Below are 14887 nucleotides of genomic sequence, written 5' to 3' on the forward strand. Positions count from 1 at the left end.
TTTTATGATGCAGAAATGCCTGGACTAATGGCAAGCAAAGACTTTCCACTTCCCAATTATTCATGCATTTTCATATTGTCTATAAAGCCTCCATATAATAGCCAAAGAACAATAGGATTTTACTAGGAAGTATTGCAACTTGGTCAGTTAGAATGGTGAGAAATTAAACCATGACAAATGAGGTTTAGCAGACTGTTGGATGTGTGTTCAGATAATTCTAGCTGCCTACTCTTCATACAGTATGTACAGCATTTCTTCCACTTTTGGAAGATTTGGCATGGTAGGTCTATTGGTACTGTAAAAGTTGGAGAGCAACCGGTGTTTTGGCACTGTGGCAATAAACAATTGCAGCTGTATTTTGCAAAATATAATAAAGATGTATTTTAAATTCTTGACACAGATTAGAGCCTTAGTGTACCACTGATTTTTTACCTGGCAAAAATGTTATTGTATAGGCCTGTACAAAGTAGATTTCTGGTCAATGCCATTAATAAAAAAGTGGCTATGATGCCACCAACAAAAAGCAGAAAAAGAAGAGGGAAAGTGAAATAAGCTTTAAACTGTGCAGCTTTTTATTTTCATTATTCAGTGACAGGCCTAGGATGATCTGGGCTGAAAGTAAGTAGGTTGAATGATGCTGGACATTAGATATAGGACAGTTAGTGTCAGAATAAAAGAACTGCTGGGGACAGCTCTGGATGGAAGTGGAATATTTTTCTTAGCTTTATTTTTTATTTTATTATTTTTGTTCTGCTTTAAGCACTTTATGCATATACACATATATACATACTCTAATAAGAGAGCAATGATCTGATGGATTATACTACAGGTTAGACTAGTGTTGATTCTTTATAGTTTTATTCAGAGACATTCCTTTTTTATAGTACAACATACCCAATTTGGCATATAATTAAAAAAAATAACTAAATGTATAGTTTACAAACTATACATGTTGCTTTATAGTTGTTGATAGTTTGTTCTTGTCTAGTCATTTATTTTTGCACATACTAAGTGTGGCAAGGGAACTAAAGTGAACCCAATAGCAGGCTTGAGATTTAAATCTTCTCTGGAGACTCCTGGAGGTGGGTAGAAAGTGAAGGTTTGTAGTAGGCCAGTGAAAAACAAGAAAAGCTCCATTCTGGCTAAACTTTCTCCAACACAAGCTCTTCTTCCTGAAAAATACAAAGAAAGTCAACTCAGGGTGACAAAGGACTTACACATAAACATATGGATGGAGTAGAGATGTTGAAGTGTGGCTGACCCTACAGTAGATATACTCCAACAACCAAACTGGAATGTGGTCTGCTGCGTCTACATACCAAACATTCCAAAAGAATTTACAGTATTTCTTTTATTTGTATTTTTGGCAGTAACCCAATTGACTTCAATCACAAATACTTTACAATCAGGGAAAATAACATTTGTTAAATATAGAAAGTAACTTTAAGCCTACCTAAACTCAGAAATTTCACTTTACATAAAAGGGTAGACAACACCATTTAAAAAAAAAAAAGGGTGCAGCACCGCCCCTCTAATGAATGAATGGGAGCGCAAAGCCTACCTGGATAGCTACGTCACGCATCCTAGGAGGCTCTTGGGAGATTCTTGGGCATGCGCATAAGGAGCTTTTCCGTGCAAAAAGAAAAATTTGTTGATCTCACGCATGCGCAGTGAGATCGGCAAGTTTTTTTCCATTCTACGTCACCCGATCTCGCGCCTAGGTTGGGTGACGTAGGAGGAATACCCAGGAAGAAGAGGAGAAGATGGCACCACCCTAAGCGCCGGCTCGAGACCGATGCCGGGACGACGCCGGACCCGATGCAAGACACCTCCGGATAGAATGGACTGCCCTGCAGGATTGAAGGTAAGTGTATTTTTTTAGGCAGTTTTTAGTTTAGTTCCTCTTTGTAGGAAAAAAGTGTAGTAAACCAATGGCACCTAGGTAAAGCTGTTTCTTGTCGGGAATGGATTGTAACTTACTGTTACCATAATGTAGCTAAAAATAATTTATCTTAACTTGGATAAATGGTGTTGACCATTAAACAGGAAAAACATGTGAAGTCTCTTCCTATCCATGGTAGATTATATTGCCTATGCCAACCCACTGATGGTACATATGATATTGACAGTGATTACAGTATAACTGCTGAAAAATTTTATTTTAGAAAGTTTTTCCATAAGTGTTTATGCTTGAATTAGGAGTGCATGTTTTTGCCGATGGAAGACAGATGGGGTAAAATCCTGGCGCTGGCTTCTTTATGAATACTGAACATCCTGGAAAACCCAGCATTACTGATTTTTTTATTGTTTTTAAACAATGAATCATATCCAGATGCCTGGATACAGTGCACAGTACTTAACTGTTTTTTTGATCTGACTGTAACCCTTTGGCTAATTATTTATGTAAGCACCATAGGACTGACTATAATTTTGCAGGACCAAAGCATTTGATAGCAAAGGCATGCTCCTGCAAAAATACCTTTACAATGTTCAAAGGTTCATTATTATTTTAGAGGCAATAACAACTCACCAGTAGGCATTCTGCCAAAGTAAATGGTCATAAGTGAATGCTGCCAAAGGAAATGGTCAATGATTGTTTTTTTTACCTAGAATATATAGTTTGCATTTCTTGAACTGTGTGTACATCTTCTAAACTCTGTGTGCATCCAATCAAGATAGACACAAATGCAGGGGGGGGGGGCATTCTCTATCTGCTGTTTCCAACATAACACAATCACAATCACTGTCTGCAGAAATAGCTTGAAGAGTAAGAGAACTTCCCTTGTACAGACCAGGTATATTATGGGGTAGGTGTAATAAAATACTGTTAAATATGTGATAATCCTGATAACCTACCTGCAGAGAAGGGCATAAATGCATCTTGTTTCAAAAATTTCCCATTAGCATCCAAGAAGTGATTTGGGTTAAATTCATAAGGGGTCTTCCACTGAGTCTTGTCATACAAAACTGATGTGAGGAATGGAATGACTTCTGTACCCTGTAAGGAGATTTACATTGCATAATGCTTAATAAGGAAAAATCACAGCCCACATCCCTGACTAAGAAGCTAATTTAGAAGATTTTACTTTTAGTTACCCAAATATCAATTTAGAGCAAGCACATAAATAGGTAATCTATGAGTGGTATTGACTAGTGTTGGTTGAATATCTCACTATTCGATTTGACAGCTATTCGATCGAATAGTGGGATATTGTTCGGGTGATTGAATGCCGAATTTAAACACCATTGAAGTCAATGATGGGAGAATTCGGGTTATTTTTAGGCACTATTAAGGCTGCAAGAGCAATCAGATTGCTCTTGCAGCCCTTTACTAGTTGTATGTGTTCTTAGATAGAGTTTCTCTATCCAAGAACACAGGGAGCCGTGTGTTCTTGGATAGAGAAACTCTATCCAGGAACATATACTACAGGACTGCAACAGGAATCCCAATTGCTGTTGCTAGTAGTATGTGTTCTTGGGTAGAGTTTCTCTATCCAAGAACACAGGGCACTAGATGTGATGAATGGGGAAACTTGTCCTCATTCTACCTCTAACTGCAAAGTTCCCATGGTCATGTGACCATAGGAACTGAACTGCAGATAAACAAAAAGATGCCCCTCAAGTATCTCTTGCTCTGTAACACACACACAGTAATATGATACATTTGTTACATTTTTCTCTCAGTGGATAAAAGAAAAATGTAACAAATGTATCATAAATCATCATAAGTTAAATAAACACAAACAGTCAATACATTAATTTAACATTAATTTTTATATTTTGTTACTTTTTTTTTATCCGAATTTTTGCAGTCGAATCTCATTTTTTTTCTGGTCGGGTCTACCCAAATTCGAACAGCCATATTCAGGTCGAATATACGGACAACCCGAATTCGAACACCAACACTAGTATTGACCTTTACATGAATAGGACCATATGCATGAGTCAGTTAACAAAACCCTACTTCAGCTAGCGAGATCTCTCTGCACCTTTAAGCAGACATATGAGTCACTGCAGGCTCTTCACCTGTATTTTATGGACAGGATTTACCATGCAGGCTATGTTGTATAGAAATATTTCTATCTAAGTTAGTATATGGATCTATGTATGGATCCATTGCAAGGAGATTTAGAACTCACCTTTGGGATGCAGTATCCCCGAAAATACACATCCTTTGGAGTTGTGTGTGACAGATTCAGAGGGACAATATTTGCAAACCTTTGAATTTCATGGATTACTGCTTCAGTATAGGGCATGTTTCTCCGATCCTCAACTGTAGGCAGCTGACCTTGTTGAATATGTGTCCGGATTTCCTCTTGTACCTTTTCTACAAAATAAGTACATGAGATCAGCATCCCCACAATACATCATTTCCAGTTCAATGATCCTGTTGGATAGAGGGTGTGCCTTTATCTGAACTTAGACTTAAAGTTACCCAATTACAAACCTAACCATTTACCCTGATAAGCAGGTGGGGTCTATGGTCCAAGTAAGGAGAGCAGCCTAGGGTGACAACAGTGCTCCTCCACAGATGCAGTACAGTCACACTAGGACAGAAAATGTATCAGGTGAAAATAAAAGTAAAAAATAGCCACCACATCTGAGGACTGATAGACTTCATAATATATCATTTTATTCCTGGGTTTACACATGCTTTAAGTTGGGGTTGGAAAAGCAGGATTAAAGTGTACCTGTACAATTCATCTAGAGAAAATGGCATCACCTCTGTTTGTATAATAATATAATTACCTTATTACTTTGTTTATAATACACTGAGTGGTGGAATGTTGTTTTACAGTTGGTGATGCCTCAGATACATCCAAAATGTTCTATATGGGGTCATCGGAACATCAATAGACTTGTTGAATATATGACTTGTTGAATAATGAACTTGTTATTAAGAAGTCACATTGAAAGTCAAAGCAGAAATATTTCTAGGCTTAAGAACAGCTCCATCCTCAATAGTGTAACTTTATACAAAATAGTTCATCATGAAGCTATTGATGTGCTTATTACCTTAATTGATTTTTGAGGAAATAAGGGCTTTTGAATAGACATGAAATGTTAACCACACATATTACTTCACACTGAACAATCACTGTCCCCCAGTACATAGAAGCGGAGCAGAAATGGTCAGTAGAACATTTCCCCCATATGGCACCACTTTGAAAATCCACAAAATTACTTTGTATTTCTGGATACTTCATCATCAATAAAATGCCCCAGCGTAATGTTGTAGATGTTGTTTCCGTCCCAGCTGCAAAGAGATCCAGAACTGAGTACACCAGATTTTCATCATCAAAGTACTTTTCAGCTTTTCCTGACCCCTAAAAACAAAAACATCAGATACACCAACATCACTTGACTGTTTTTTGCTTCTATGTCTACCTTTGTATTTTTGTAATCTTGGCCAGTGAAAAAACATATTTAAAATAATATGATAAGATCCATTTTTTTATCACTTTATTATTTAGGAGTCTTAGGCCATTCAAACAAATGTGTGCACTATTAACATACATTCCTATTAAAAAATGAATGCCTTTGTTCATTGTCATTACCAAAACAAAATAAATCCTCATTCAAGGAATATAATGCATCAAAATGAAAAAAAAGACAGCTGAATGTTGTGTCAGCAATAAGCCACTATATAAAAACTTTTAATTACAGCATGCCCCAGACCACATGCAGGGTGTAGAAAACATTTGGATTGGCCCAAGTGACCTCTCATAGAGTGCCAAGAAGTGCTCAAAAATTAACTTTTTTTGTGGTGTTATAAGCAGCAACCCCATCCCGCCTCTTTTCTTTTCCCCTATGTGTGAAATACAGTTGCTTTCCCCTTTTTTATATACTATACTGAACAATTTAAAACATGCGTGTGGTTTACATAAAAGAACAGATTTAAATGGAAACACTTTGTCAAATGTTTAAAACTGTACATGTTTTCATTATGATCCTTTTCGTTTTCCCATTGTATTTTAGGTTGTACTATTATTGTTTAGCCTTATTTTTACTGAACAAAGCTTTGAATGTGGAAAAAAAATTAACTTAGTTTTTAAATGTTATTATTTCATTTTTTTATAGCTTGAAACAAATAGAACATAAAGAAATGATTTACCTGCTTCATAAGGTATGCATCTATATATCCAGAGATGGCATTTGTATCAAAATCCTGTTTCTGAACTTTGATGTGTTTTAAAACAAATTCACTAAGCTTATCTATGTTCTGCATGACTTTCTTATGTACACCAAGAAGAGTTGAGATGCGAGGAAAACAGTTAAACATCTAGGAAGGCAAATCAGTAATAGTTAGAACATAGGACTCAGTCCACTGGGATGCTTAGGTAGATCTAGCTTAAATCTATATTATATCTGGAGATTATGTACATATACCAAGAAGTATCTCATGATCTGCATTATACAAGGCATCTGGAAGGACTATTTTTTAAAACAAGTTCTTTTTTAAAAAAAAAAAACCTGGTAAATGAATGGGTTAATAGCCACATCCCAAGATTTTACAAAACTGTACAGGTAGTCCCCAGGTTAAGGACATCTGACATACGGACGACTCCTAGATATGAACGGGGCTTCCCTGCTCGTTGTGTGGAAGTCGGAGGCTGGATTGGGGAGGATACAGTTTGCATGACTTGCAGAAGAAATCTTTTTCTAAACGCAGCTGAGGTTGTCGGTGATCTTTGGGGGGTGAGCTCTCTCTTGTAACTCTTTAATGACCAAGACAAACTCTGCAGTTGTTTCTTTTTGCATATCAAAGCACAGCTTGCTCCAGAAGTTAATGAATGTCTAGGCTCCATGAAGATTTATTTTTTGCTTTGTTTGTGAATAACTCATAGTGAGAATTTTATACAATAAATGACACCACGCTGCCCAATAATTTGTTGAAACAAACATCTGTCCTAATCGCATTTTTAAAAATAATGTACCTGTTCCGACTTACATGCAAGTTCAACTTAGGAACAAACCTACAGTCCCTATCTCATAAGCAACCCAGTAACTACCTGTATTGGAGAGGAGGTTTTACAACCTAAAACCAAGAGACTAAATTGGCATGGATTCAGATCGGATATAACAACAGATAAAATCAACTATCATATTTATTTTGACAATTTTAAGGTAAAAAAAACTTTTATAAAGTAACAATAAAATGTTTTAAATATACATGAAAAAATCTGCTCACTATGTTCAGACCCCTTTTCCCCACATAATAGGGCTACACTCTTCTGGTGCTAAAACAGTTATGGCACGGCAAATTTAGTCCACAATGTTGAGCCTGATTTATTAAAGTTATCCAAGGCTGGGGAGGATACACTTTCATTAGTGAAGCTGGGTGATCCAGCAAACCTGAAATGGATTTCTTCAAAGTCATATGCTATTTGTTAGCAAATGTTTTCAATTCTGGACCAGATTCATTCCAGACTTGCTTGATCACCCAGCCTCACTGATGAAAGTGTATCCTCTCCAACCTTGGAGAGTTTAATAAATCAGGCCTTTTGACCCACTTTTTTTTATAGTCTGATTTCACTACCTTTAAGAGGTTTGTGCACAAACTTTCCCCAGAGAGACACGTAAAGACACGCTGACAAACATTCAGGACACAAGGAGCTAAAGGACATAAGCAGCAAACTAATGTAAAAGTATATTGGACTGAAGTATTATCCAATATCTCAAACAGCCAGTACGGAGTCCTGTGGTGTTTCCTAAACACGTCTTTAGACTGTTATTTTTTATCACAAGGATATGACCTGCTGTCTATTGTGTATAGCCCCTTTGTTTTAAAGTTCCTTGGTATTAGGTTCATTGAGCTTTTTTATCCACCTCAGTAACTATATTTTACCTTTCAAGTGAATTTAAAGTTATCAACTTTTTTTACCTTTTTATTTTTGCTTTCTGTATTCCCAATAATGAAATTCACTTAGTTTGTTGTGGGGCCACTGTCTCTCTCAAAATCAGTAGTCATTAGAGCATAGAACACCTATGCATACACTTAGCTCAGGGGATTGTTTTTGTGAGTCAAAGTTCTGCATGACTTTCTTATGTACACCAAGAAGAGTTGAGATGCGAGGAAAACAGTTAAACATCTAGGAAGGCAAATCAGTAATAGTTAGAACATGGGACTCAGTCCACTGGGATGCTTAGGTAGATCTAGCTTAAATCTATATTATATCTGGAGATTATGTACATATACCAAGAAGTATCCCATAATCTGCATTATAAAAGGCATCTGGAACGACTATTTTTTAAAACAAGTTTGCATGACTTGCAGAAGAAATCTTTTGCTAAACACAGCTGAGGTTGTCGGTGATCTTTGGGGGGTGAGCTCTCTCTTGTAACTCTTTAATGACAAAGAAAAACTTTGCAGTTGTTTCTTTTTGCATATTAAAGTTATATCTCATAAGAAACCCAGTAACTACCTGTATTGGAGAGGAGGTTTAACAACCTAAAACCAAGAGACTTTAAATTGGCATTGATTCAGATCGGATATAACAACAGATAAAATCAACTATTATATTTATTTTGACCATTTTAGGGTAAAAGACAACTTTTATAAAGTAACAATAAAATGTTTTAAATATACATAAAACAACCTGCTCACTATGTTCAGACCCCTTTTCCCCACATATTAGGGCTGAAACATACACTCTTCTGGTGCTAAAACAGTTATGGCATGGCAAATTTTGTCCACAATGTTGAGCCTGGTTTATTAAAGCTCTCCAAGGCTGGAGAGGATACACTTTCATTAGTGAACCTGGATGATCCAGCAAACCTGAAATGGATTTCTTCAAAGTCATATGCTATTTGTTAGCAAATGTTTTCAATTCTGGACCATATCCATTCCAGGTTTGCTTGATCACCCAGCTTCACTGATGAAAGTATATCCTCTCCAACCTTGGAGAGTTTAATAAATCAGGCCTTTTGACCCACTTTTTTATAGTCTGATTTGACTACCTTTAAGAGGTTTGTGCACAAACTTTCCCCAGAGAGACACGTAAAGACACACTGACAAACATTCAGGACACAAGGAGCTAAAGGACATAAGCAGCAATCTAATGCAAAAGTATATTGGACTAAAGTATTATCCAATATCTCAACATAAACGGCCAGTACGGAGTCCTGTGGTGTTCTTAAACACGTCTTTAGACTGTTATTTTTTATCACAACGATATGACCTGCTGTCTCTTGTGTATAGCCCCTTTGTTTTAAAGTTCCTCGGTATTGGGTTCATTGAGCTTTTTATCCACCTCAGTAACTATATTTTAACTTTCAAGTGAATTTAAAGTTATCACTCTTTTTACCTATTTATTTTTGCTTTCTGTATTCCCAATAATGAAATGTGGGGCCACTGTCTCTCTCAAAATCAGTAGTCATTAGAGCATAGAACACCTATGCATACACTTAGCTCAGGGGATTGTTTTTGTGAGTCAAAACTGGCAACTGACCTCTAACAACCTCACTGAGTTCTTTATCTCTCCTCCACCCTGCATCTCTCCTTTGAAGTGACCGTCCCAAATTTAAGACCAACGGGATCCTGTCCTAAAGTAACTCTTCAACTTTCAACTTTAGTATTACACTCACTATTGCTAAGTCCTCTACTACTGGGAACCAGGCTCACCTCTCAGAGGTTCAATCTACAGTACCCGCTAGCTTTTTCTAGACATCCATGGTGAGGGTCCCTCAAAACTCAGTTCTCAACAAGGTTAACCTGTTTCAGTGCCCATCAAATGTCACAATAGCTCCAACAGCTAACTGCATGAGAGTAGGGCAGGTTGCTTCTCTGCAAAAGACGTAGTCCACCATCACTTCTTAGGGAGAACAGATTCCAGAACTGTCCAGCATACAGTAAACTTAACCATTTATACCTTTTAGGGACCATTTGATTCAAAAGGCTCCCTACATAAATAATTAGCATAACATATGTTATATTAAGGTCTATGATATTTAATTTAAAAATTTAAGAAATGCTTACCAACACCTTAGGTGTGCCCACCAATTTGGCATTTTCAGCCAAAATTTGAATGAGTTTTTTAAACAATGGGTCATCATATTCAAACCTCTTCCCAAAAATGATGGAGCAAATAACATTAGACACTGCACTATTCATTGTGATGTTTGTATCAAATGGCTTACCTAAAATATATTGAATAAAAAGGAAAATAGCATAAATGTGTAGTCATAAACAGTTTAATATTTATAGTACACTGTGGCTTCCCCTAATTTAGACTTTGTTTAAAAATGTTAGAAACAAAACTGGGGTCCCAAATCAGATTGAACCCTGTATTTACAGAGTAAAAGGAAGTTCTCCATGTCGATACTTAAAAAATAAGTCTCACATGCTTGTTTCTTGAAGAAATCAGATTATACTTTTGATTTTAGGCCTGCGTAAACTATATAGTGTTTCCAAAAACAAAACCTTTTCTTTTTACTTTTTTCTGAGTCGCTCACCTACAGCAAGTATCTGGAGAAGGCAGAAGTCCTTATCTACATATTTGTTCTTGGTTAGTATTGAAGCAAGGTGAATCAGTAATAGCATCTGCAGCATAAGCGGCCAGCCTACTGTGGTGCATTTACACAGTTTATTTATACATAATATTTTATAATATATTCCCTATCTTAAATAACGTTATATACTGTTGCTTTTTCAGAAAAGGAACAGAAAAAACTACCACCATGATAATTTATTTATTGGTTGTACTGTGTCATTTACTTGTTCAGTGATAGCTCAGCTTTAATGATATCTTCAACTAAAGAAGGAGTGTAATTTAATAATTAGGGTCTCATCAGGATAACGCTTTCTAAAGCCTTCTTTTTCTTCTGGGGTATCTTACATTAAGAACCCCCCTTCATTTTAATAAATGGATACATGTTGATTAGTTTCTGTTTAAATATAAATATTTACCATTGTGTGATTTGAATTTTTCTATGAGTGGAATTAATTCTTCTTGTATTCTAGCTTCCACTGTCTTCTTCCCCATTCCAAAGTCTCGAAGGGTTGACAGTGTGAACCTCCTTGTGGATTTCCATAGTTCTCCATTGCTAAATACTATACCTAAAATACAGACCATGAAATGTAAGCCTCTTCTCTTCTTTTACACTTGTTCAGGGGATTTAGGTGGTGTTCCATAAATGAAGTATTGGAAGTGAATAAGGGGGGGTTGTAAAACAGTTCCCCTTAAATGAATGTGTTTGTCCTCCTGATTTGAGGTTTTGTTAGAACAGTGCAAATAAACATAGGTCCTCTAGGGAAGTAAGTACAGTATATGACCCTGAACACAAGTGACCCTAGCCCTTGAGAACAGGAAGAAGGTAAGTAGAAGGAAAACAGTCAGTCAGCAGTGGATAGCAGAAGAAAACAACGTAGTGGAGAAAAAGTCACTTTTGTATATTGATTCTGGAGGGATTTTCTTTCTTATGGCTTGCCTGGGAAGGAACTCATCCATGGAGTAGTGTGGGCAGTACTCTCCCAGAAAAATCTATTGCTCTGGCTGGAGTTAAAAAGGAAGACTAGTTACGGCAGAGTTCCTCTGAAGGTCAATTTGAATGAATTTTACCATCAAGTTGAAAATGGTTTCATGTTTTTACATTTAGGTCAAATTCATGGATGTATGTTCTATGTTCCTCAGTTCTTTCTGAGTAAGTTAAGGAACTTAATTCATTTGCAAAATGAGGTGGGCAATCCTTTCTCTCTCACAACAGTAAATAGGTGTGTGATGTAATTCAAATGTATGTCTACCTGCAAAGAAAAGCAGTCCCCTGGGCAATGTGGCAGCCCAGTTTCTGTAGGCCTGGTGAATTAATAATGAATATGAGGATGGAGTTGTGTGGATGGAAGTTGCTGGGAAACTTGGGCATGGACTGACAACCATGTAAGTAACTAAAGGTACAAAGAGCCATTCCCAAAATGCAGTAGCCTACTGTAACTATTCACCAAACTTCCCTCGCATCTGTTTGCTGAAATTTAGTAAATCATTGCAGTGCCTGGGCTGGCTTCTTTGATTTGGGTGAATTGGAACAAACATCCAGAGTGTAAAAGAAAAACAAAAAATATTTGAATGATAATCATCACATCACCAATGGTCCAAAAGTGCAATGGTGAACCATACCATTTTCTTAATACTGCTGGATTATATTTATAAGCAACCTAATTTATTAAGAAGTCAGGCCATCTGGACTTTCTAGGTGATTTGTATAAATGATAATCACAGAGATAAACCATACATAAAATAATAATGCTAAGCTTGCCTTTTTCTTTACTGATTAGCGTGAAGATTGGTATAGGAGCTCTTTCCGCAAAATCATCAGCTTGGTTGACCAGAGCATCTTTCACAGCACTGTACCCTGAGATCACTACCATCTTCTTGGATCCAAAATGTATAGTGAAGATTTCTCCATACTTTTCAGAAAGCTGCAATACAACAGCAATTGTAAATGGGATTTACTGTATACCTATGCTCAGCTGCTGTCAGTAAAATGTTGAACTGGGAGTTTCTAATAGCTGAAGTATGAAATTGGCAGTTTAAAAAAAGGAAGGATTTTTAAATACAATTAATGTGCTTTATTTAGCATAAAGCGTCCTTTTTGCAACTTCATATTTTGACAACAATCAACAGCCCTGATGAGACTTGAAGGTTGGAATAGTCCTTAGAAATGTGAATTAGTCCTGCAAACACCCTCCGATTAAGGCATATTTAAGTTGGGAGAAATAATCTGTTTGTATGCCCACAAAGTTAACTTCTGAGAATGCACAAGGCATTTTGAAGAATCAAAATGATACAGTAGGTAGGATTTTAAGCTCCACCAGTTACTGCAAAAGTCTATTCAAACACCTTCTCCACTTGTCAATACCAGCCTGAAAAACCATTGTACACCATACACCTAGCAATAAATTCTGAATAATGAGAAATATCAAACTGGTGTCACTGTCTCAAAGTTCTGTCTCAAAGCCACGTCAGTTACATTATTCTCTTTCTGTGATGACTGCAAATACATTACCAGCATGATCACTAGTTAAAAGCAAAGGGTAAAATATGAATGCAATAATAATGCAGCCACCACAGGGACCATCCAAGGACTGGTGACATTTTTGTTCTTGGTTTATAGATACTATTTTGGGACTAGCAAGATTCATACATTTCTATAGATGTGCAATGATTGAAAGGTGAATTAATGCCCTGTGCAGTACTACTTGGCAGGTAGTAAATCCTATCAATGTAACAGCGATCATCACAATTTGGCGGTAGAACATTTTACAGAGTTTAGATAAGGTGACTACAAGCTTGCCAACAGTATAAAATAACGGAATACAATTTTATAATAAATGGTTTATAGCTAGCTGGTTTGATAACAAATATTAAATAAAATTGATTTCCATCTAATATAATTATTGAGGGTTCTACCTTCATTAAGGACTCATAGGGCTTCTTCAAGTCTACCAGATTGAGGTTTCCAATTAAAGGAAGAGGTTTAGGACCCGGAGGCATCTTTTCTTTGCTCTTCTTAGATCCATTTATCCAGTAGAGTAATATTACAATGCATGTTATTGAAAACAATAGCAAGTCTATCCTTGTCAGAAAGTAGGTAAAAAAACTCATAGTGAACAAGTGTTATGATGATATGTTCTAAGTTGTCGTGGCACAACTTTTATAGTCGTGGGTTTAATTCTTAACATATTAATCTCTACTAGAGCACAAATAACCTATAATACCCTATTTAGCTCACTGGCCAGTTTCCATATTATGTGATTGCACAATGATCTTGTTTTTGCATAGATGCTATGGATTGGATTGTAGTGCACAAACCCATATAACCCTTTGTTTTTATATGGGAAAATGATAGGTATTTATTATGTTTTATCTCCAGTGTACCTGTTTTGATGCCAGGATTTAAAGTTCAGGCATGAAGGGTAAGAACTACAAATCATTTGATATGTTCTAGCTAGGATGAACTGGCTCAAGTTCAGTTTTGAAACTTTTGCACAACTTTTCATCATAAAACAGCGAAGCAGATCAGAATGGGGGGGGGCTAATTCATTTTCGGACATTGCATTTGTTGGCAGAAACAACCATCAGTGGTGGTTTCCAGCAATAGAATGAACAAGTACTGTACAGACAGTGTTGGTCTGTTCTATGGAGAGTCCTCCCCATTAGAAAACAACAAAGGTTGTTTGGTACCATCGTTTAATGATCTGGCATGGTGGATCACTAAACAACAAAAGGGGACAGCTGCACAGTCTCGGAGGGAGAGAAATTCACACGTGCAATAATTGTCATTGAAAAGGATCTTTCACTATCTTTTCCAATGACAAACGACTGCACAATGCATGAACGAGTACATACTGCACCGTTCTGCTCTATGGAGAGGGGAGGGGGGAGAATGTCGAAGTGGCACCCCGCTGGGCTCTCTCCCCCTTCACTTTCATTACGATTGTTCGTCGACCATCATCCATGGATCCACCACGACGGTCATTCGTACCACACACTGTACACACCCAAGATTCTCATCTGAAATCAGCCCTAAGTTGATTATCCAACGAGAACCATTGCAGGTCTGTACCTAGCCTAAGGTGTTTTGTTGGAGGACAACAGTCATTCAAGAAACCACTTGTTACTGAGCGATGCAAAAGGGCATCTTAAAATGCATAATACATTGAACCGTGATGGGCTGCAGCATCAGGAAACCTCACCAGGTCATTCCTGTCAGCTGCAATTTGCATGGGCTCACCAAAATTGGAAAAGATAGAAATGCAAAAATGTTGGCTGGTCTGCATGGATCCATCCTACGTCATATGTTTAGGCTGGTGGTGTAATGGTATGGGATATGGGGATATTTTCTTGGCACACTTTGGGCCTCCATATGTCAATCCCTTGATGACTGCAGC

The 14887-nt window shown here is 37.0% G+C and overlaps 2 protein-coding genes across 2 annotated transcripts in view; one reads left to right on the forward strand and one right to left on the reverse strand.

Annotated features, from left to right (window-relative positions):
- Positions 1-14887, forward strand: part of COX19 (cytochrome c oxidase assembly factor COX19) — a gene marked incomplete in the record, with an annotated part of 71277 nt that overhangs the window by 40849 nt on the left and 15541 nt on the right. Inside the window, 2 exon segments of the mRNA XM_072417819.1 lie at positions 6082-6127; positions 10964-11080.
- On the reverse strand, positions 700-13627 carry LOC140335286 (cytochrome P450 2K4-like). Its single transcript, XM_072417815.1, has 9 exons — positions 13407-13627; positions 12253-12415; positions 10910-11059; positions 9980-10140; positions 6116-6283; positions 5186-5327; positions 4140-4327; positions 2857-2998; positions 700-1172 (listed from the first exon to the last, which is right to left on the reverse strand). Exons 1-9 carry the CDS (start codon positions 13599-13601, stop codon positions 985-987), a joined length of 1497 nt encoding a protein of 498 aa, XP_072273916.1. The 5' UTR covers positions 13602-13627; the 3' UTR covers positions 700-984.

The sequence above is a fragment of the Pyxicephalus adspersus genome, chromosome 7, assembly GCF_032062135.1.
Source record: "Pyxicephalus adspersus chromosome 7, UCB_Pads_2.0, whole genome shotgun sequence".
Lineage (NCBI taxonomy): Eukaryota > Metazoa > Chordata > Amphibia > Anura > Pyxicephalidae > Pyxicephalus > Pyxicephalus adspersus.